Raw genomic sequence first — 25,201 nt, forward strand, 5'->3', positions numbered from 1 at the left:
TGTAAGTATAAAAACAACAACAACAACAACATTATGAGTTGTACATTTTCAGAATGTGCTTGTTCTATTTTTAAACAAAGAAAACAATCTGAAGTTGTCTTTATTTTGAAGTTATCGTACCGTGATTTTACCAGTCCGGCCCACTTAGGAGTATATTTTTCTCCATGTGGCCCCCGATCTAAAATGAGTTTGACACCCGTGATCTACATCAACAATATGACTGGCTGGACAGGACAGATTGAAAAAATAAAATAGATTTTTGATTTATTTGAATCGATTAAGAACCGTTACAAATAAGAATCGCGATTAATATGAAAATCTAATTTTTTTTGACACCCCTAAAAATTATTTGTTGTAAGTAGATCTATACTTCTTTCTTTATATATTTTTTGGTTTTATTTAATGTTAATAAGGATACAATGTTATGCAGAGGCGTTTTATAGACAAATTACACTATTTATTCCGAGGTGGGGGCATAACAGAAATACTGATCCAACAAGATGTCCAAGTATTTTTTTTTTTGTATTAAAAAAATAGATATTTAAATATCTGTTTGTCTACAATTTCAAAGCAAGTTATCCATCAATTAAAAACAGTTACAAGTTTATTTTCATGCACAGTACAGGCCAAGAGTTTGGACACACCTTCTACTCATTCAATGCGTTTTCTTTATTTTCATGACTATTTACATTGTAGATTGTCACTGAAGGCATCAAAACCATGAATGAACACATGTGGAGTTATGTACTTAACAAAAAAAAGGGGAAATAACTGAAAACCTGTTTTATATTCTAGTTTCTTCAAAATAGCCATCCTTTGCTCTGATTACTGCTTTGCACACTCTTGGCATTCTCTCGATGAGCTTCAAGCACACCTGTGAAGTGAAACCTTTTGAAGCTCATCGAGAGAATGCCAAGAGCGTGCGAAACAGTAATCAGAGCAAAGGGTGGCTATTTTGAAGAAACTAGAATATAAAACATGCTTTCAGTTATTTCACCTTTTTTGGTTAAGTACATAACTCCACATGTGTTCATTCATAGTTTTGATGCCTTCAGTGACAATCTACAATGTAAATAGTCATGAAAATAAAGAAAACGCATTGAATGAAAAGGTGTGTCCAAACTTTTGGCCTGTACTGTATATTGTATGTGACAAGCAGCCAAAATTGCAATGTGCCCCTCATTGTTAACGAGTTTGACAGCGATGACGTAGCATCACCTGCTGCTCTTTCTTCAGATGCTCCACGGCCAACTGGAATTCCCGCTCCTTCTGGCACGCCTCGGCGATGGTGGCCTGGTTCTGCTCCTCGTAGGCCATGGCGACCACGGCCAGGATAAGGTTGACGAGATAGAAGGAGCCCAGGAAGATGACCACCACAAAGAACACCATGTAGGCCTTACCGGCCGAGCGCAGCGTCTGCAGAAACACGAGTTAGCGGTGGCGGGAGCGAGCGTGTGGCTGGAGATCTTAACAGTACCTGGTGGTAGAGGTTCTCCCAGTAGTCTTGTGTCATCAGGCGGAAGAGCGACAGAAAGGCCCAGCCAAAGGTGTCAAAACTGGTGTAGCCATAGTTCGGGTTCCGTCCCGCCTTCAGGCACTCAAAACCATCTGGACACTTTCTGCGGCACAAAAAAACAATTGATGAGTGCTGAGAGTAAACAAAGTAAACAACAGGATGTTATGCAACTGATGAGAGCACCACACAGGAAGTGGGCCTGCATCCCTCACTCCATCTTTCCCTGGCACAAACAGCAGGCCTGCTTCATCGTTTGGCTCGTTAGCGCCGGGCCACCAGGACCCGCCCACACGTGTCACAGTCGACGGGGAACACACAACACGGGGGATGGGAGGACGGCGTTCATCATAATTGATATTCCACATTCATATCCCATCACATCCATTTGCAGCCCACGCGGCCACAGCTGACCCACTGGAGCACGGCCAGTGACACAAATGACCATCCATCAGAACCCGAAGCCATGCGGCGACATCAGACACACCATGTGACCCGCCGCGTTTAGAGACTGAGTCCAGTCCATAGTGGATCTAACATAATAGTGAGAGTCCAGTCCATAATGGATCTAACATAATAGTGAGAGTCCAGTCCATAGTGGATCTAACATAATAGTGAGAGTCCAGTCCATAATGGATCTAACATAATAGTGAGAGTCCAGTCCATAGTGGATCTAACATAATAGTGAGAGTCCAGTCCATAATGGATCCAACAGAGTCCAGTCCATAGTGGATCTAACATAATAGTGATAGTCCAGTCCATAGTGGGTCTGACATAATATTGTAAAAGTCCAGTCCATAGTGGATCCAACATAATAGTGAGAGTCCAGTCCATAGTGGATCTAACATAATAGTGAGAGTCCAGTCCATAGTGGATCTAACATAATAGTGAGAGTCCAGTCCATAGTGGATCTAACATAATAGTGAGAGTCCAGTCCATAGTGGATCTAACATAATAGTGAGAGTCCAGTCCATAGTGGATCCAACACAATAGTGAGAGTCCAGTCCATAGTGGATCTAACATAATAGTGAGAGTCCAGTCCATAGTGGATCTAACACAATAGTGAGAGTCCAGTCCATAGTGGTTCTAACATAATAGTGGGAGTCCAGTCCATAGTGGTTCTAACATAATAGTGAGAGTCCAGTCCATAGTGGATCTAACATAATAGTGAGAGTTCAGTCCATAGTGGATCTAACATAATAGTGAGAGTCCAGTCTATAGTGGATCTAACACAATAGTGAGAGTCCAGTCCATAGTGGGTCTAACATAATAGTGAGAGTCCAGTCCATAGTGGATCTAACACAATAGTGAGAGTCCAGTCCATAGTGGTTCTAACATAATAGTGGGAGTCCAGTCCATAGTGGTTCTAACATAATAGTGAGAGTCCAGTCCATAGTGGATCTAACATAATAGTGGGAGTCCAGTCCATAGTGGTTCTAACATAATAGTGGGAGTCCAGTCCATAGTGGTTCTAACATAATAGTGAGAGTCCAGTCCATAGTGGATCTAACATAATAGTGAGAGTTCAGTCCATAGTGGATCTAACATAATAGTGAGAGTCCAGTCCATAGTGGATCTAACACAATAGTGAGAGTCCAGTCCATAGTGGGTCTAACATAATAGTGAGAGTCCATGGGGGGTGGGGGGGTGTATATTGTAGTGTCCCGGGAGAGTTAGTGTTGCAAGGGGTTCTGGGTATTTGTCCTGTTGTGTTTATGTTGTGTTACGGTGCGGATGTTCTCCCGAAATGTGTTTGTCATTCTTGTTTGGTGTGGGTTCACAGTGTGGCGCATATTTGTAACAGTGTTAAAGTTGTTTATACGGCTACCCTCAGTGTGACCTGTATGGCTGTTGATCAAGTATGCTTGCATTCACTTGCGTGTGTGAAAAATCGTACATATTATGTGACTGGGCCGGCACGCAAAAGCAGTGCCTTTAAGGCACGCCCCCAATAATGTTGTCTGGGTGGAAATCGGGAGAAATTCGGGAGAATGGTTGCCCCGGGAGATTTTCGGGAGGGGCACTTAAATTCGGGAGTCTCCCGGGAAAATCGGGAGGGTTGGCAAGTATGTGCCAAGGACGTGTGCGGCTGTACCCGGATGCATGCAATTGCTGTCATTTTGATGTTAGTTTTTTTTAGGAAATAAACTAATATAGTCGATATATAGTTCTAAACATACTCCAGCTCATTAACTTACAATAAACATGCTTTTATTTTGTGAAAGTATGATTTATATTTGTATTTGATGCTCTCTGCTGCTACATTCCTGCAGTGTTTCGTGACCAGCAGGCAGTCTGACACGGACCCGACGGCACAATAAACGTAAAAAATACACAAAACGACCAAAAAAATACTCTATTTATGCCAAAATCCTCGCACCAACAATCATGAAGAAACTATGACTTTTGTGTGAAGTACTTCAACTGTGGTGGCTGCCTGCAATGTATTTGTAATCACTATATGCCTCACTCATGTATTATTCTAACTCATCTTTATTTTTTGTAACATGCTAAGCAGAAGTGGGTAGTAACGCGCTACATTTACTCTGTTACATCTACTTGAGTAACTTTTGGGATAAATTGTACTTCTAAGAGTAGTTTTAATGCAACATACTTGAGTATATTTATAGAGAAGAAACGCTACTTTTACTCCGCTCCATTTATCTACATTCAGCTCGCTACTCGCTACTGATTTTTATCGATCTGTTAATGCACGCTTTGTTTGTTTTGGTTTGTCAGACAGACCTTGAAAGTAGGATCTATCGCATGCCTGCATTTCACCAATCACATGCCGTCACTGGTGACGTTTGACTCCGTTTCACCAATCAAACAGAGCCAGGCGGTCACGTGATTAACAAGCTTAAGCTTACATGAACTCAACGTCAAATTTGAGGAAGCACATCGCGGTAAGTAACGTTAGTAGATATTTTGGCTGTCACCGTAGGCTGATGTTAGCTTCCCTGCTATGAATCACTGTCAAATGTACATCGTGTGGGCACATTTATTAACGCACTGCAGCCTCATAGACAGACAGACAGAGACACACACACACACACATGCACACACACACACACCCACACCCACGCATGCATACAAACACCAGTCAGAAGTGTACAGTGTGTTCCCAGATGCAGCCCACACCTATCAGTTTATGGTTTGCGTAAAGGCTAACTTGTTATTTTCCTTTGTAATCTCTGCCTACTGAGCCTATGGTGCTGTTAAGTTATTGTGGCTCAATTTGCCTTAATTATGTTAATGAATTATTATTTAATATATATTATTGTTTTAGTTGCTTAAGAGATATTCCTGGCTCTGAATTTGCTCATTGCTATTTTTATGTTTTTGTGCATTATTTGTTGTTTGTCATCATTAAACGAACAGGTTACTCATCAGTTACTCAGTACTTGAGTAGTTTTTTCACAACATACTTTTTACTTTTACTGAAGTAAATATTTGGGTGACTACTCCTTACTTTTACTTGAGTAATACATCTCTAAAGTAACAGTACTCTTACTTGAGTACAATTTCTGGCTACTCTACCCACCTTTGATGCGAAGTGAATAAGTGTACTTTTGTACTTACACTACCGTTCAAAAGTTTGGGGTCACATTGAAATGTCCTTATTTTTGAAGGAAAAACACTGTACTTTTCAATGAAGATAACTTTAAACTAGTCTTAACTTTAAAGAAATACACTCTATACATTGCTAATGTGGTAAATGACTATTCTAGCTGCAAATGTCTGGTTTTTGGTGCAATATCTACATAGGTGTATAGAGGCCCATTTCCAGCAACTATGACTCCAGTGTTCTAATGGTACAATGTGTTTGCTCATTGGCTCAGAAGGCTAATTGATGATTAGAAAACCCTTGTGCAATCATGTTCACACATCTGAAAACAGTTTAGCTCGTTACAGAAGCTACAAAACGGACCTTCCTTTGAGCAGATTGAGTTTCTGGAGCATCACATTTGTGGGGTCAATTAAACGCTCAAAATGGCCAGAAAAAGAGAACTTTCATCTGAAACTCGACAGTCTATTCTTGTTCTTAGAAATGAAGGCTATTCCACAAAATTGTTTGGGTGACCCCAAACTTTTGAACGGTAGTGTATATGCCCCATATTTCTGCACAATAACTCTTTTACTCATTCAATGTCCATCTATTTCTTTTTGTGTTTGACTTTCTCTTCTGCTGCTATCAAATTGCATTATTTTAGGGATTCAATGATAGTCTTTTTTTTGTCAAACCATCTTTAATTCATTAATTTATTCTGTTATTATTTGTATCAGCTTCTGTGGGTTCTCTCCAGAACAAAACGCAGTTGTTCTTACCTTGAACAAGGCGCTGTAATTGGTGGCCAGTAATGATGGCAAACCTTCACTTTCCACAATTCTGGCGGGTGGAGCAGCCACATGCTGCTGCACAACAGGGTATTTTTACACCTTGAAAAACTAACAAGGAAGTGCCGCAAACACATAGCGTTAGCTCAAAGTGGTTAGCAGTCATGGCGCCCTGTGAGTGCCTTTTGACCAATGATTGAGGAGATCGCCTGAAACCGAGTTGGCCATACTCTTCTTTATACACCATATAGTTAAGAAACACTGGTTTAAACTACGTTAAAACATCGACATGAAGAGCCGAGAAAGAATTTAAAACGCGAGTCGCCAGGGGTTCAAACCGGCGACACAACAGTCACGAGCCCGCTGTGGCGACCCGAGTGGCCTTTAAAGGGAATCTGCACTTTGTTTTAAAATGTTGCCTATTGTTCACAATCCTTATAAGAGACAAGAAGACAAAAAGGTTGGGTTTTTTTTGCATTATAATATGCAATAATCTGCTCGTTCTAGGTAGCTAGGAATGCAGCTAATGGAAGCATACCATTCTGCCACTAAATCACTTTAAAATGCATCCAAAAACCGCCAACAATACTTCATTTACGTTCCGTAACCCGTGTAATAATCAAACTGTAGCAACATTGGTATTGTAAGAGCGAACACTGAGGAAGTCTTTTTCTAGTGTAGTAACACATCGGCTTACAACGGCATGCAATCATATTACAGTATCTGTAAATTATTAGCCCACATTTCATGTTTTGTTTGTACACAGCACTGTATGTACTGTAGTTGTAATAACACGTATGACTTAATGCGTGAATCATGATCAATATTACAGTGACTCACTCGATGGACAGTAGCCTGTTTGGTCCAGTTGGCTGGGGACATTTTTTTCCGGTTTATTTTGGGTAACCACTCCATTTATGTCGGCATAGCTTGGTTTCACATTTGCAGCGTCGAGTAACGCCGACCTCACTGTCTCGGCTTCCCTTCCTTTGTGCTTGCTTCTATAAGCTGCAGTTCCTCTTCCGTATATTCAGCTTCAAAAAAATAACTTTCAGTGTTTCCCATAAACTGCCAAGATACCTGTGGCGGTGGGGGTGTGGCCATGGGCGTGGTCACCATGACATCATCGATTAATTTGCATAATTTACTACAATGGTATGATTTTCTCTAAAAAGGCTCAAAATATGTATACTTACTAATTAATAATAACAGTTTTGTTTTAAATGTCCATCCATCCATCCATTTTACAATATAATTACAACACTTTATGTACATATTTATATACAGATTTGAACAATAAGTTATTCACTGAAATATATTTATTAATTGTGGTTCTTACAAAAAATATATCTTATAAAATATAAAAGCTAAAATGTCTCATAAAGCTCTGCCCCTTTAATTAGTGCATACTAAATAATTTAACTTTAGCCTACTACTACAACCATATTATTTACCAGCAACATAAAGTGAAACAGAGGCAGAGGTGTCCTGCCACAGTCAGTAACAAATAAACAGAAAACAGTAGTGGTGGTAGATAGACACAGAGCTTCATCAAACATCTGATCCACTGAACAAAGAGCTCCAAAAATCTTGAACTTTAGACTGCCATCAGTTTTACTCCCTACACTTAACAATGTGTTTCCTACTGCCTGCAGACTTTGCACCCTTTGTTATATACACATGTTGTGTTTCTAATATAAATACATTTAATAAAGTCAAATACAAATAAGGCAACAAGAGAAGTATCCTACACTTCTGTTTTGTAAAGTAAATCTGAACAGTCGATATGGGCATCTACATCAACTATATGATTTGCCTGAGAAGCTGGAGAGGACAAAAAAAAAAAAAAAGTTTTTTTTTTTTTTTTTTAAATTTGTGGCAGACGTAATTCTTTCGTGGCGGGCCGCCACAAATAAATGAATGTGTGGGAAACACTGACTTTGTGAATCACTCAATCAATCAATCAATGTTTATTTATACAGCCCTAAATCCTCTTTTGTCCAAAAATAGTCTTTGTTGTCTACTACCAAGTCAGCCATGATTACAACACAACCGCGAAGTGTGTTGCTATAGAAAACAGAAATAAATGCGCTGAGGAAATAAGTCCCAGTAATGCATAAAATGACCAAAATATGGTACATATTACATGTTGTTATGAACGTGTCTTATACAACATTATATATATATACTTGATATACTTGCAGAGTGTATACAAAACCTTGATGGAGGGTTTTGAAGTGGTTTTAGAGGGCTTTGAAGGCCACAACGGTAACTCTTATTAGCCGCCTATTTCAAGCTTTTATTTAATCATCTTTAGAAATCTAAAAAAAAAAGAAGAAAACATATGTGTGTTCTTGTCGCTTGTGAATCCTCTTTTGTCCAATAATAGTCTTCGTTGTCTACCAGCAAGTCAGCCATGATTACAACACACACGCAAAGTGTGGTGCTATAGAAAACAGAAATAAACGCGCTGGGGAAATAAGTCCCAGTAATGCATAAAATGACCAAAATACGGTACATATTGTACATATTACATGTTGTTATGAACGTGTCTTATACGACATTACATATATATATATATATATACTTGCAGCGTGTATATAAAACCTTGATGGAGGGTTTTGAAGTGATTTTAGAGGGCTTTAAAGGCCACAATGGTTACTCCTATTAGCCGCCTCTTTCAAGCTTTTTTTTAATCATCTTTAGAAATCTAAAAAAGAAGAAGAAAGAAGACGTGTGTTCTCGTCGCTTCGTGAATCGTCTTTTGTCCAAAAATAGTCTTCATTGTCTACTACCAAGTCAGCCAAGATTACAACACACACGCAAAGTGTGTTGCTATAGAAACATAAATAAACGCGCTGAAGAAATAAGTCCCAGTAATGCATGAAATGCATAAAATGACCAAAATATGGTAAATATTGTACATATTGTTATGAACGTGTCTTATACGACATTATATATATACTTGATATACTTGCAGCGTGTATATAAAACCTTGATGGAGGGTTTTGAAGTGGTTTTAGAGGGCTTTGAAGGCTGCAATGGTTACTCCTATTAGCCACCTCTTTCAAGCTTTTTTTCAATCATCTATAGAAATCTAAAAAAAAGGAGAAAAAAGATGTGTGTTCTTGTCGCTTCAGGAATACTCTTTTGTCCAAAAATAGTCTTCGCTGTCTACTACCAAGTCAGCCATGATTACAACACACACGCCATTGATTGATTGATTGATTGAGACTTGTATTAGTAGATTGCACAGTACAGTACATATTCCGTACAATTGACCACTAAATGGTAACACCCCAATAAGTTTTTCAACTTGTTTAAGTCGGGGTCCACGTTAATCAATTCATGGTATAAATATATACTATCAGCATCATACAGTCATCACACAAGTTAATCATCATCAGAGTATCGTATTTTTCGGAGTATGAGTCGCTCCAGAGTATAAGTCGCACCGGCCGAAAATGCATAATAAAGAAGGAAAAAAACATATAAAAGTCGCACTGGAGTATAAGTCTCATTTTTTGGGGAAATGTATTTGATAAAAGCCAACACCAAGAATAGACATTTGAAAGGCAATTTAAAATAAATAAAGAATAGTGAACAACAGGCTGAATAAGTGTACGTTATATGAGGCATAAATAACCAACTGAGAACGTGCCTGGTATGTTAACGTAACATATTATGGTAAGAGTCATTCAAATAACTATAACATATAGAACATGCTATACGTTTACCAAACAATCTGTTAGAGATGTCGGCCGATATTATCGGCCGATAAATGCTTTAAAATGTAATATCGGAAATTATCGGAATCGTTTTTTTTATTATCGGTATCTGTATTTTTTAAAATTTTTTTATTTTTATTAAATCAACATAAAAAACACAAGATACACTAACAATTAGTGCACCAACCCAAAAAACCTCCCTCCCCCATTTACACTCATTCACACAAAAGGGTTGTTTCTTTCTGTTATTAATATTCTGGTTCCTACATTATATATCAATATATATCAATACAGTCTGCAAGGGATACAGTCCGTAAGCACACATGATTGTGCGTGCTGCTGGTCCACTAATAGTACTAACCTTTAACAGTTAATTTTACTCATTTTCATTACTTACTATTTTCTATGTAACTGTTTTTATATTGTTTTACTTTCTTTTTTATTCAAGAAAATGTTTTTAATTTATTTATCTTATTTATTTTTTTATTTTTTTTTAAAAGTACCTTATCTTCACCATACCTGGTTGTCCAAATTAGGCATAATATTGTGTTAATTCCACGACTGTATATATCGGTTGATATCGGTATCGGTAATTAAGAGTTGGACAATATCGGAATATCGGATATCGGCAAAAAGCCATTATCGGACAACCCTACAATCTGTCACTCCTAATCGCTAAATCCGATGAAATCTTATACGTCTAGTCTCTTACGTGAATGAGCTAAATAATATTATTTGATATTTTACGCTAATGTGTTAATAATTTCACACATAAGTCGCACCAAACTATGAAAAAAACTGCGACTTATAGTCCGAAAAATACGGTATATACATTGAATTATTTACATTATTTACAATCCAGGGGGTGGGATGTGGAGGGGTTGGGGCGGGGGGGTTAGGTTTGGTTGATATCAGCACTTCAGTCATCAACAATTATATCATCAGAGAAATGGACATTGAAACAGTGTAGGTCTGACTTGGTAGGATATGTATAGCGAGCAGTGAACATAGTGAGCTCAGAAAGCATAAGAACAAGTAAATACATTTGATTATTTACATTTCATTAATTACAATCCGGGGAGGTGGGATGTGGTGGGGGGAGGGTGTTAGTCTAGGGTTGTAGTTGCCTGGAGTTGTTCTTTTAGAGATGCACTTTCTTTTACACCTGTTGGGAGTGTATTCCATATTGACGTGGCATTGAAGGAGAATGATTTAAGACCTGTGTTAGATCGGAGTCTGTGTTTAACGTGGTTTGTGGAGCTCCCTCTGGTGTTGTGGTTATGGCGGTCATTTACGTTATGGAAGCAGTTTGACAAGTATTTCGGTATCAGGGAGGTGTAGCGGATTTTATAGACGAGGCTCAGTGCAAGTTTTTTTACTCTGTCCGCCAAGTGTGTTGCAATAGAAACAGAAATAAATGCGCTGGGGAAATAAGTCCCAGTAATGCATAAAATGACCAAAATACAATAAATATTGTACATATTACATGTTATGAACGTGTCTTATACAACATTATATGTATACTGTACTTGCAGCGTGTATATAAAACGTTTGATGGAGGGTTTTGAAGAGGTTTTAGAGGGCTTTGAAGGCTACAATGGTTACTCCTATTCGTCGCCTCTTTCAAGCTTTTTTATCATCTTTAGAAATCTAAAAAAAAACTGTTCTTGTCGCTCATCATGATTGTGAACGATAGGCAAAGTTCCAAAAGCAGTCCAGTTCCCCTTTAAAGGCCTACTGAAAGCCACTACTACCGACCACGCAGTCTGATAGTTTATATATCAATGATGAAATCTTAACATTATAACACATGCCAATACGGCCGGGTTAACTTATAAAGTGACATTTTAAATTTGCCGCTAAACTTCCGGTTCGAAACGCCTCTGAGGATGACGTATGCGCGTGACGTAGACCGGGGAACACGGGTATGCCTTCCACATTGAAGCCAATACGAAAAAGCTCTGTTTTCATTTCATAATTCCACAGTATTCTGGACATCTGTGTTCGTGAATCTGTTTCAATCATGTTCATTGCATTATGAAGAAGGAAGCTGAGCAAGCAAAGAAGAAAGTTGTCGGTGCGAAATGGACGTATTTTTCGAACGTAGTCAGCCACAACAGTACACAGCCGGCGCTTCTTTGTTTACATTCCCGAAAGATGCAGTCAAGATGGAAGAACTCGGATAACAGAGACTCTAACCAGGAGGACTTTTGACTTCGATACACAGACGCCTGTAGAGAACTGGGACAACACAGACTCTTACCAGGATTACTTTGATTTGGATGACAAAGACGCAGACGTGCTACTGTGAGTATGCAGCTTTGGCTTCTAAACATTTGATCGCTTGACCGTATGTGCGCAACTTTTTTTTGCGTATGTACGTAACTTTTTAAAAATATATAAGCTTTATGAACCTTGGGTTAGGTGAACGGTCTTTTGGGCTGAGTGATTGTGTGTGTTGATCAGGTGTTTGAATTGTATTGGCGTGTTCTATGGAGCTAGGAGCTAGCATAGGAGCTAGGAGCTAGCATAACACGTACCGTACCGTACGTGCGCGTCACGTACGTAACTTTTTAAAAATATATAAGCTTTATGAACCTTGGGTTAGGTGAACGGTCTTTTGGGCTGAGTGATTGTGTGTGTTGATCAGGTGTTTGAATTGTATTGGCGTGTTCTATGGAGCTAGGAGCTAGCAGAGGAGCTAGGAGCTAGCATAACAAACACGCAGGTGTTTTTATGCAGGATTAATTTGTGGCATGTTAAATATAAGCCTGGTTGTGTTGTGGCTAATAGAGTATATATATGTCTTGTGTTTATTTACTGTTGTAGTCATTCCCAGCTGAATATCAGGTCACCCCCGGCTCTCACAGCATCTTCCCTATCTGAATAGCTTCAACTCCCCACTAGTCCTTCACTTGCACTTTACTCATCCACAAATCTTTCATCCTCGCTCAAATTAATGGGGAAATTGTCGCTTTCTCGGTCCGAATCTCTCTCACTTCATGCGGCCATCATTGTAAACAATAGGGAACTTTGCGTATATGTTCAACTGACTACGTCACGCTACTTCCGGTAGGGGCAAGCCTTTTTTTTTATCAGATACCAAAAGTTGCAATCTTTATCGTCGTTGTTCTATACTAAATCCTTTCAGCAAAAATATGGCAATATCGCGAAATGATCAAGTATGACACATAGAATAGATCTGCTATCCCCGTTTAAATAAAAAAAATTCATTTCAGTAGGCCTTTAAAGGCCTACTGAAATGAATTTGTAAAGAAAATCGACGATAAAGTTCGCAACTTTTGCTCGCTGATAAAAAAAAACCTTGCCCCTACCGGAAGTAGCGTGACGTCACAAGCGGTAGTGCTGCTCACAATTCCCCGTTGTTTACAATGGAGCGAGAGATATTAGGAGCGAGAAAGCGACGATTACCCCATTAATTTGAGCGAGGATGAAAGATTCGTGGATGAGGAACGTTAGAGTGACGGACTAGAATGCAGTTCAAGAGATATCTTTTTTCGCTGGCTCATTGGAATCCACACTCTCTCCTTTTTCTATTGTGGATCACGGATTTGTATTTTAAACCACCTCGGATACTATATCCTCTTGAAAATGAGAGTCGAGAAGGCGAAATGGACATTCACAGTGACTTTTATCTCCACGACAATACATCGACGAAGCTCTTAGCATGAGCTAACGTGATAGCATCTGTCTCAAATGCAGATAGAAACAAAATAAATAAATCCCTGACTGGAAGGATAGACAGAAGATCAACAATACTACTATCAGGAGACACCGAACCAAACACTGGACATGTAAATACACGGTTAATGTGTATTCGACGCCTGTCGAAGCCTAGCAATGCTGTTGCTAACGACGCTAACTTAACAACGGGACCTCGTCAGAGCTATGATAAAAACATTAGCGCTCCACCTACGCCAGCCAGCCCTCCTCCGCTCATCAACACCCGTGCTCACCTGCGTTCCAGCGATCGACGATGCGGTCGGCGGCCCGGAGACGTAGGAAGTCAAGGTGAGTTCGCCGCTAGCACGTCTTCTATCCAACAAAGTCCTCCTTGTTGTGTTGCTACAGCCGGCCTCATACACCGATCCCACCTACAACATTCTTCTTTGCAGCCTCCATTGTTCATTAAACAAATTGCAAAAGATTCACCAACACAGATGTCCAGAATACTGTGGAATTTTGTCGAAGAAAACAGAGCTGTGTGTATTGTGTCCAAAAGGGTCCAAACACTTCCGTGGACCTCGCGACGTCACGCGCATACGTCATCCTCCAAAGGCGTTTTGACCCGGAAGTTCCCCGGGAAATTTAAAATTGCACTTTATAAGTTAACCCGGCCGTATTGGCATGTGTTGCAATGTTAAGATTTCATCATTGATATATAAACTATCAGACTGCGTGGTCGGTAGTAGTGGCTTTCAGTAGGCCTTTAAGGCCCTCAGTACCACATTCTCGCCAAACTACTAAGTAAGTGTCTTGCCAATCAGAGCGGGACAAAAATAATGCCTCTCGTTCGGGCGTTACGGTAACAACAAGTCATACTTAATGCGATAATAAAAAGCTGAACAACATTAAAAGGCAACTCAATCAATGGAAATGTACTTTCATAGAGAGCAAGTAGCTGCTGATACAAACATTACAGCAACAACAATCAATGATAATACAATGCGAGCGTTTACGCGATGAGCACCTTGTGCTGATCATTCAAATAGTGTGCACACTGAGGGATAGTGATGCACGCACCCACACACACACACACACACACACACACACACACACACACACACACACACACACACACACACACACACACACACACACACACACACACACACACACACACACACACACACACACACACACACACACATACATACAATGACTTATCAACTGTCATCTTCATGGTGGTTGGACTGACACCCACCCTGAGCAAGGCCGTGCCGTCTCACACACACACACACACACACACACACACACACACACACACACACACACACACACACACACACACACACACACACACACACACACACACACACACACACACACACACACACACACACACACGTCACCCCTTCGTCCACCCACCCCATACTAGTGAGTCAACATGGTGGCATGTGAGTGTGTCTGATGGCGCCACTCGGTGTGTGTTTGTGCGTTTTAGGAGCTCGAGGACAACATGAAGAGTGTGTGAGTGAGAGCCCTGGAAAATGCAGACAGGAGGGTGTGTCCGCGCGTGTGTGTGTGTGTGTGTGTGTGCGTGTGAGGTGTGACAGTGCGAGAGCCAGCAGTTATCTCTCACACACACCTCAGCCTGCGTTAATGGAGGGACGCCACTTTAGCCCCCACCCCCAACCCATTCCAACTCGAGGGGCCCTCTGCATGTCACACGTACGCACACACACACACACTCACACACACAGACGCACACTTTGCTATTGTGGGTGTGTATAATTAAAAGAGGATCGATGATTTAAACAATAAATCAAACCTGATGGACTTTATGGACCCTGTGTGTGTGTGTGTGTGTGTGTTTTGTGTGTGTGTTCTGGCAATGCTTACTTAATGGGGACATCGCTCTGTTTACACAGTCACTTTTAGGTGACCTCTGACGGTATGGGGACAAAAAAACCAGGGGCCGTACTTATCAAGCTTCTTAGAATTACTCCTAAGAAGTCTGCTAAGAGTTGACTTAAGAGTAAATAAATTCTTCGCTGAAAGCTGCACTTAAAAGTTAGTTATCAAGCGTCTTACTCACACTTTCAGCGAAGTGTAGGACTGAATCTTAAGTGTCACACTCAGAGCTGAATTACGACATTACTATGTGCCGTAAACGGAATTTTAGGTGACGTCATTTCTGTGTCCATAGAAATGACCAATCACGGAAGGGACCGTTGTCTAAGAATAAAGAAATATCTTGGAAATATTTAAGTGGACAATGGGAGTGTATATTTTGACAATAAACTACAAAATAATACAAAACAAACTAGTCCCCGCCGGCACTCACGCTACCGCTCCCTCTCTTCTCTTCTCTCGCCCACACACTCACTGACGTCACTCACCTCACGGCCACACACATACGCTACTGTCATAACATTTTCTTTCCAATTCATTAATTAGGCAACTAATTTGAAACTGGTGTGGGTTGCTCTATATATACTAGCCCACTGCAGCCACATGCAGAAATCAACAAGGAATCGAAAAGTATTAAATCTGTGACAAAAATAATATCCGCTCTGTCTAAACGATACCGTTTGATCAGCTGCTCGTCATCAAAAAAAACCAAAAACATTGTTCCGTTCCCTGAACGTTCGCGCACGTCTCTCTCGCGTCAGTGCCATCCCCTGCTGGCAACTCCTAACCACTTAAGACACCTCTGAAGGTCTCTTAAATATCGTGGAGAGTAGGAGTGATTCTTAGACTTAAGAACGTTGATAAAAAGCTTTTATTCTTAAGTTTGAGAGTAGGACTAAATTTCGCAAATTCTCAGGACTTAAGTGTAAAATGGCACTCTAAGAAGCTTGATAAGTACGGCCCCAGGTCCCCTAAAGTGAAAGCTTTTTAAATGATAGTCAGATCCATTCTGAAGATGCCTAAGTGATTTTTAAGCTTTGGCCCATAAAACATGTTTACTGGTTAGTTTGAGTGTGAACTTTTTATTTATTTTTTTAAATGGTCCTCAGTAGTCACGTACAAATTTGTGTGAATTATGCAAAATTATTTAAATTTAGTCCACATGAACCATATTAACTCCTTTTCCCCAGGGTCCCCAGTAAGAATGATCAGCACATTACTTCATCAATCCAGAGATTTAAAGACGTGTATGAGCTAACTGGGCAGTGGCCATTTTAACCTCATTTTTTTATGCCTCCACAACCTGTAGAAAGGGTGGTCCCCACAAGTGAGGATCAAAAACTTGGTCCCCATTCCAAATGATAACCTGTGTGCGTGTTTGTTTTCTTGTATTTCTACCCTTTTTGAGACATCAATGAGAAAAAGTACCTTCCATATGAGGACCGGTGAACAAGTTAAGACCGAAATCATGGTCCCAATACGGAAAACCTATGCATCTAATATAGAGCCAAATACTAGAGTCCGTGAACATTGCTCCAAAGTCAGGATTTTTTGTTGATTTAATGTGCATTCAAAAGTAAACATTGACAGGTACAAAGGCAGCAATATATGATAAAACAAGACGTTAGCTAAAGATTGACTTCCCTATTCATCCCTGAAAAAACCCGCCAGGTGAACAGCTGACTTTTGTCATCATTTTTGCCAAGTAAAATTTCGATTATTTTTAGAATATTGCCCAAATTTAAAAGTTTTCTTATAAAATTGTGACTTTTGTTGAGTAAAATTACGACTCTTTTCATAAAATGGCAAAAATTATAAGCTTTTCTCGTAAAATTGCGACTGTTATTGAGTACAATTCCAACTTTTATCATAATATTGCACAGATGTTCAGTTTTCCTTGTCAAATTTTGACTTGCGTTCAGTGAAATTACGACTTTTATCATAATACCAGAGGTAGGCATTTTTCGGAGGTCTCAAGAAGGTAACAAATTCAATAATGTGTGTGTGTGTGTGTGTGTGTGTGTGTGCGTGTGTGTGTGTGTGTGTTTTCTTGTATTTCTACCCTTCTTGAGACATCAATGTGGAAAAGTGCCTTCCATATGAGGACCGGTGAACAAGTTAGGACATAAATCATGATCCCAATATGGAAAACCATTGCATCTAATAGAGAGCCAAATACTAGAGTCTGTGAACATTGCTCCAAAGTCAGGATTTTTTGTTGATTTAATGTGCATTCAAAAGTAAACATTGACAGGTGCAAAGGCAGCAATATATGATAAAACAAGATGGCAGCTAAAGGACTTCCCGATTTATCCTCGGAAAAACCCGCCAGGTGAACAGTTGACTTTTGTCATAATTTTGCCAAGTAAAATTCAGATGATTTTTAGAATAATGCCCAAATTTAAAAGTTTTCTTATAAAATTGTGACTTTTGTTGAGTAGAATTGCGACTCTTTTCATAAAATGGCAAAAATTCTAAGCTTTTCTCGTAAAATTGCGACTGTTATTGAGTACAATTCAAACTTTTATCACAATATTGCACAAATGTTCAGTTTTTCTTGTCAAATTTTGACTTGCGTTGAGTGAAATTACGACTTTTATCATAATACCAGAGGTAGGCATTTTTCGGAGGTCTCAAGAAGGTAACAAATACAAGAATGTGTGTGTGTGTGTGTGTGTGTGTGTGTGTGTGTGTGCGTGCATGTGAGAGAGACACAAAATGTCAAACTGGAGTGTGTGTAAGGAAAAGAATGTGTAAGGTCAAAGTTCACAAGCAGACGATTGTGTTTTTAAATTGTGTCTAAACTTTGTGAGACAATGACAGTCAAAGAGAAATGACAGATGGACTCAAACAGAAACATGTTGAGCTCTTTCTGGGATTTGTTCCGTGTGTGTGTGTGTGTGTGTGTGTGTGTGTGTGTTCCCGTGCCATCCCATTTGGTTTCCCATCACACACACGCCATACACACAAAGCGCGCACCTTCAATTATAACACTCAGGTAAACTGAGGCCTGGGAGGAAGCCAGTACTTAGCGTCACCATAGTAACCGTCTCCCAGCGCCTGTTGCCGAGGGAGATTGTTTTGTGCCACCTCTGTTGAGGGAAGTGTGTGTGTGCGTGTGTGTGTTAGTTTGTGACTATAGTTAATTGTTATTGATGATAAAGGTGACACGCAATGACATCATCACCATGACAAAGCTATAGCATGCTAACTTTAGCACGGCCGCCACAGAAGTGACCCTCGCGTCAGGTCCACTCTGCCACGCCGATGCCTCCTAGCTCAGCAGCTTTACAGAGGTCGGAGGTCGCGAATCCCCGAGAGGAACCAGAGCTTGGGCACGCAGGTCAAGGGTCATCCCTGCTGAAGGTCAAAAGAGGCCACCGTGAAGGTCAGAGCCAGCGCGGCCTCACTTCTGTTCAATGTCTCGCGGCGTGACACGGCGGCTCCCGAAATAGCAGCTCCAGTACGGCGGGGGCGGGGTCAGCCGCTCGTTAGCATCAGAGCGCGCGCGGAGGCTGGCGGCGCTTTGATCGCTAACGTGTGAGCGCCACTTTGATTGCCACTTTTGGTCACAATGATAACGGAGTCGTCTCAAATGTGTTATCGTCGGAACATCTGAAGCAGCCTGACAAGCGCGCACACACGCACACGCACACGCACACACACACACACACACACACACACACACACACACACACACACACACACACACACACACACACACACACACACACACACACACACACATGTTCCCGCCACTCTGACAGCTAAGTGCTCATTTCTTATTAGCATGATGGTTTAATCCACATGGCGAGCTGTAAATACACCATGTGGACACAAATATTGGGACACATACAGGAAATGGAAATCTACAGCAGGGGGGTCCAAAGTGCGGCCCGGAGGCCATTTGCGGCCCTCAGTTAATTTTTTAACTGCCCCCGGCTCATTCCAAAAATTCTAATGAAAAAAAAAAACATGATAACCGGTGAAATGTAAGGAGAAAAAGTTGTAATGTTGGCTAATAACATGAAGCTGCCATGCAGGCTGTTTTTTTTCTTTTAAAACTGTCGTTGTTAAAAAAATAATAATGAATCAAAATCAATGTTGTTTTGAATTATTGACCTATTTAAGGCTCAGATTACTTCACATCAAAAATTCCACTTTGAAATATTTTTGGGGAAATATTGCATTTATTGTGTGTTTGCGATATAAAAAAAACAATGTTTAATTTGACTAAAAAGGCATGAAACACACAAACAAGAAATAAGTAATAAAAACTTCTAGTTATTAACTTCGTTGATCTAGAGCAGGGGTCACCAACGCGGTGCCCGCGGGCACCAGGTAGCCCGTAAGGACCAGATGAGTAGCCCGCTGGCCTGTTCTAAAAATAGCTCAAATAGCAGCACTTACCAGTGAGCTGCCTCTATTTTTTAAATTTTATTTATTTACTAGCAAGCTGGTCTCGCTTTGCTCGACATTTTTAATTCTAAGAGAGACAAAACTCAAATAGAATTTGAAAATCCAAGAAAATATTTTAAAGTCTTGGTCTTCACTTGTTTAAATAAATTCATTAATTATTTTGCTTTGCTTCTCATAACTTTCAGAAAGACAATTTTAGAGAAAAAATACAACCTTAAAAATTATTTTAGGATTTTTAAACACTCATACCTTTTAAATTCCTTCCTCTTCTTTCCTGACAATTTAAATCAATGTTCAAGTTAAAAAAAATTTTTTATTGTAAAGAATAATAAATACATTTTAATTTAATTCTTCATTTTAGCTTCTGTTTTTTCTACGAAGAATATTTGTGAAATATTTCTTCAAACTTATTATGATTAAAATTCAATCTAGAAAATCTGTAGAATCAAATTTAAATCTTATTTCAAAGTCTTTTGAATTTCTTTTAAAATTTTTGTTCTGAAAAATATAGAAGAAATAATGATTTGTCTTTGTTAGAAATATAGCTTGGTCCAATTTGTTATATATTCCAACAAAGTGCAGATTGGATTTTAACCTATTTAAAACATGTCATTAAAATTCTAAAGTTAATCTTAATCAGGAAAAATTACTAATGATGTTCCATAAATTCTTTTTTTAATTTTTTCAAAAAGATTCGAATTAGCTAGTTTTTCTCTTCTTTTTTTCGGTTGAAGTTTGAATTTTAAAGAGTCGAAATTGAAGATAAACTATGTTTCAAAATTTAATTGTCATTTTTTTCGTGTTTTCTCCTCTTTTAAACCATTCAATTAAGTGTAAATATCATTAATCATTAATAATAACATAGAGTTAAAGGTAAATTGAGCAAATTGGCTATTTCTGGCAATTTATTTAAGTGTGTATCAAACTGGTAGCCCTGCGCATTAATCAGTACCCAAGAAGTAGCTCTTGGTTTCAAAAAGGTTGGTGACCCCTGGTCCAGAGACTTAAGCGTTGAAAGTATTAAACAAATGTATGACTTATTTTTAACACTTTTATGTGTTAAAGTGTTTAGTGGGATTTTTTAAAAATATGTTATTGCCCCAAAAATAATGAGTTAAAATCAAAGTTTTTAGGAATTCATGACCTATTTAAGGCTCCAATTATTTCACATCAAATATTCCACTTAGAGATTTTTTGGGGGAAATATTGCATTTTTTTTGTTTGCCATATAAAAAACAAAGTTTAATTTGACAAAAAAGGCATGAAACACACAAACAAGAAATAAGTAATAAAAACTTATAGTTATTAACTTCGTTGATCTAGAGACTTAAGCGTTGAAAGTATTAAAAAAATGTATGACTTATTTTTAACACTTTTTTGTGTTAAAGTGTTTTTAGTGGGATTTTATTTTAAATATGTCATTGCCCCAAAAATAATAATGGATTAAAATCTATGTTTTTAGGAATGAATGACCTATTTAGGGCTCTGACTACTTCACATAAAAAATTCCACTTTGAAATATTTTTTGGGGAAAAATTGCATTTTTGTGTGTGTTTGCCATATAAAAAAACAAAGTTTAATTTGACAAAAAAGGCATGAAAAGGCACACAAACAAATAAGTAATAAAAACTTCAAGTTATAACTTTATTGATGTAGAGACTTAAGCGTTGAAAGTATTAAAAAAATGTCTGACTTATTTTTAACACATTTATATGTTAAAGCAGGCCTGGGCAATTACTTTGACTCGGGGGCCACATTTAGAGAAAAAAATGTGTCTGGGGTCCGGTATATCTATTTTTAGGGACACTAATATAAAACCTCACAATAATGTCTGATTGAATGCTAAAAACGTTATGACAGACCGCCTTAAAAAACGTAATGGAATTTTACATGTTTCTATGAACGATAAAACACTGAATATTGACAAAATATGAACGTCACACCCTCTTTTGATCGACATATTTTACAATCAAGGGAAACGCAACAAAAATGCAACAAACAGTGAAATATGAACGCGAAGGGTACAAAATAAACCCCACCTACAATCTGATACATCACTAAGCTTTACAACTTTGTTGTGAAAATCTCCTTCCGCGTCTGTGGAAACGCTTCCCGCCCACACTGCTTGGTGCCTCGTCTGAGCTGCTGTGACGTAGATGACCATAGTAACTAATTAGATGACCATAGTAAGTAATTAGATGACCATAGTAACTAATTAGATTACCATAGTAACTGGTATATCATCCAAAAGCGCAGATTCCAACCATTGAAATACTTTTTATAGTTACAGACTTACGGTCATTAGAAAACATCACTGCACATCATAATGGCAGCTACACTTTCCATCTTAAAGATCTAAAAAAAATATTTAGGAATGTCCGGCGGGCCAGATTGAAAAGCTTAACGGGGCTTAATTTGCCCAGGTCTGTGTTAAAATGTTTTTAGTTGGATTTTTTTTTTTAAACATGTCATTGCCCCAAAAATAATAATGAATTAATGTTTTTATGAATGAATGACCTATTTAAGGCTCCAATTATTTCACATCAAATATTCCACTGACATTTTTTGGGGGGAAAATATTGCATATTTTGTGTTTTTGCCATAAAAAAGGGCATAAAACGTTGAGAAAAATAAAGAAATGTATATAGACAGAAAGACCTTAAAGGCCTACTGAAATGAATTGTTTTTATTTAAACGGGAATAGCAGATCCATTCTATGTGTCATACTTGATCATTTCGCGATATTGCCAAATTTTTGCTGAAAGGATTTAGTAGAGAAAATCGACGATAAAGTTCGCAACTTTTGCTCGCTGATAAAAAAAAGCCTTGCCTGTACCGGAAGTAGCGTGACGTCACAGGAGGTAATATTCCTCACAATTTTCCTTTGTTTACAATGGAGCGAGAGAGATTCGGACCGAGAAAGCGACGATTACCCCATTAATTTGAGCGAGGATGAAAGATTCGTAGATGAGGAACGTTACAGTGAAGGATTAGAGAGGCAGTGATGGACGTATCTTTTTTCGCTCTGACCGTAACTTAGGTACAAGCTGGCTCATTGGATTCCACACTCTCTCCTTTTTCTATTGTGGATCACGGATTTCTATTTTAAACCACCTCGGATACTATATCCTCTTGAAAATGAGAGTCGAGCACGCGAAATGGACATTCACAGTGACTTTTATCTCCACGACAATACATCGGTGACACACTTAGCTACTGAGCTAACGTGATAGCATCGTTCTCAAATGAAGATAGAAACAAAATAAATAAATCCCTGACTGGAAGGATAGACAGAAGATCAACAATACTATTAAACCATGTACATGTAACTACACGGTTACAAATTCTCAGCCTGGTAAGGCTTAACAATGCTGTTGCTAACGACGCTAAGGCTAATTTAGCAACCGGTGTTGTGCCTGAAACCTCACAGAACTATGATAAAAACATTAGCGCTTCACCTACGCCAGCCAGCCCTCATCTTCCCATCAACAGCCGTGCTCACCTGCGTTCCAGCGATCGACGGCGCGACGAAGGACTTCATCCGTGGGTTTGGCGGCAAGCATCGGCTAGGCGTCTGCTAGTCCTTGTTGTGTTGCTGTAAGTATTGTACTTAGCTGCTAATACACGGATCGATCCCACCTACAACGTTCTTCTTTGCAGCCTCCATTGTTCATTAAACAAATTGCAAAAGATTCACCAACACAGATGTCCAGAATACTGTGGAATTTTGTCGAAGAAAACAAGAGGTTTCTGTATCGGGTTCGACGGGGTCCAACCACTTCCGTGGATTCTGTGACGTCACGCGCATAAATCATATCCAAAGGAGTTTTTCAACCGGAAGTGTGGCGGAAATTTTAAAATGTCACTTTATAAGTTAACCCGGCCGTATTGGCATGTGTTTCTATGTTAAGATTTCATCATTGATATACAAACTATCAGACTGCGTGGTCGGTAGTAGTGGGTTTCAGTAGGCCTTTAAGTTGATGTACAGATTTCAGCGTTGTATAGAAGAATTACAAAAAATAATATATGACTTGTTTAAAAAATGTTTATGACTGAGACCCTTCTGGGTCCCCAGAACCAAACTTGAGGTGAGCCCTAAAGGTTAAATAAATCTATAAATTGTATTGTTTTGGAAATGAAAAAATAAGAAAATGGCCCCCGCGTCCTTTGATTTTTCAGCCTGCGGCCCTCAGTGGAGAAAGTTTGGACACCCCTGGTGGACAGCATGCGGTCTACTGGGAAGACTTCCTACAAGAATCGTGTGAGTCTGCGGGAAAGTTTCCCTGGTCAGGGGTCCATCAAAAGGTGTTTGATGGCTTATTCTCACCACACTCAAACACTTATTTCGCTGCACTCTGGTGTCCATATTTCTTACATTTGTGAGGGGGGAAAAAATGTCTGCGGAATGGCTCTGAAGATTTCTATGATTCGGTCGAAATGAGTCGATAAGGACGTGATGCCACTTAAGGTTTTCAGTTTCAGAGTTAAATCGTTTAGGCGTTCACAATCGGACGGGAAATTAGATTTGGTTTTCCTGATCGAGACGGGCTGCAACCGTATCTTATGTGTCCTTTGCTTACCCGTGATGCTCTGTGTGCGTGTTGTTGAGTTCATCATAACCCATGACACACGCAGCGAGGTCATGACCAAGATGGCCGACGTGCTCCTGTCTGAAGGGGTTGGACGTCGACGGGCAGAAAAGGTCAAAGTGTGACCTCTGATGTTTGAACGCCTTTTTGTCCTTACTTTCACTCAGGGATGTCCAAACTTTTTCCCCTGAGGTCCACAAACTGAAAAATGAAAGCATGCGGGGGCCATTTTGATATTTTTCCTTTTCAAATCTAATGCTATATATTAGGGTTGTACGGTAGTATAGTACAGAGATACTAATGAATCATATTCGGTACTATACCGCCTCTGAAAAGTACCGGTCCCCCAAACCCCCCTTGCCGTAGTCACATCGTGACATTGCTGGTTTTACAAGCAGAGGAGCATGTTCAGCAGCGCACAATCACAGAGTACTTACAAGCAGACACAGTGTGTAGACAAAAAAGGGAGAACGGACGCATTTAGGCTTCAAAACTAAGGATAATGTCATGATCTGTGGTCTGGATCATGTTTTTTGTTATTTTCTGTTAGTTTAAGACTCCATTAGTTCCTGTTTTTGTGCACCCTTGATTGTTTTAGTTTCCATGACGACTTATGATTTTCACCTGCCTCTTGCGTTCGGCTCACCCCTGTCTCTAATCAAGAGACCAGTATTCAAGCATGTCTTTGCCAGTTAGTCGTCCTGGCGTCATTGCTTCTTTTCTGGAGATACCATAGTTCATGCTGATTGTTTCATGCTTAGTTCATGCTGCTCGTTTCTTGCCACAGTAAGTTTTGTTTGTTTCATGTCCATAGTTCAGGCTAAGTGTTCGCGTATGTTTTCTGTTTTAAGTTTTATGTCCCTTAGCCTCTCGTGCAATCGGCACGCTTTCCTTTTGTTTTAGTTCCTGACTTTTGCCCTGTGTAGGATTTATTAATTAATAAATATGTTCCTACTTGCTACCTTTGTCCGGATAAGTCAGTTTGCTTCCTGGGAGAACAATCCCTGCAGTAGGAT

The 25,201-nt window shown here is 39.4% G+C and overlaps 1 protein-coding gene across 1 annotated transcript in view; it reads right to left on the reverse strand.

Moving 5' to 3' along the window:
* Nucleotides 1-25,201, reverse strand: part of LOC133629790 (sodium channel protein type 4 subunit alpha-like) — a 170,470-nt gene that overhangs the window by 69,470 nt on the left and 75,799 nt on the right. The window contains exons 11-12 of the mRNA XM_062020788.1: nt 1,478-1,619; nt 1,219-1,416 (exon numbers count right to left, since the gene is read on the reverse strand). Of these exons, the coding sequence (XP_061876772.1) occupies nt 1,219-1,416; nt 1,478-1,619 (340 nt within the window). The remainder of the gene's footprint in view (nt 1-1,218; nt 1,417-1,477; nt 1,620-25,201) is intronic.

Source organism: Entelurus aequoreus, linkage group LG15 (genome assembly GCF_033978785.1).
Source record: "Entelurus aequoreus isolate RoL-2023_Sb linkage group LG15, RoL_Eaeq_v1.1, whole genome shotgun sequence".
Lineage (NCBI taxonomy): Eukaryota > Metazoa > Chordata > Actinopteri > Syngnathiformes > Syngnathidae > Entelurus > Entelurus aequoreus.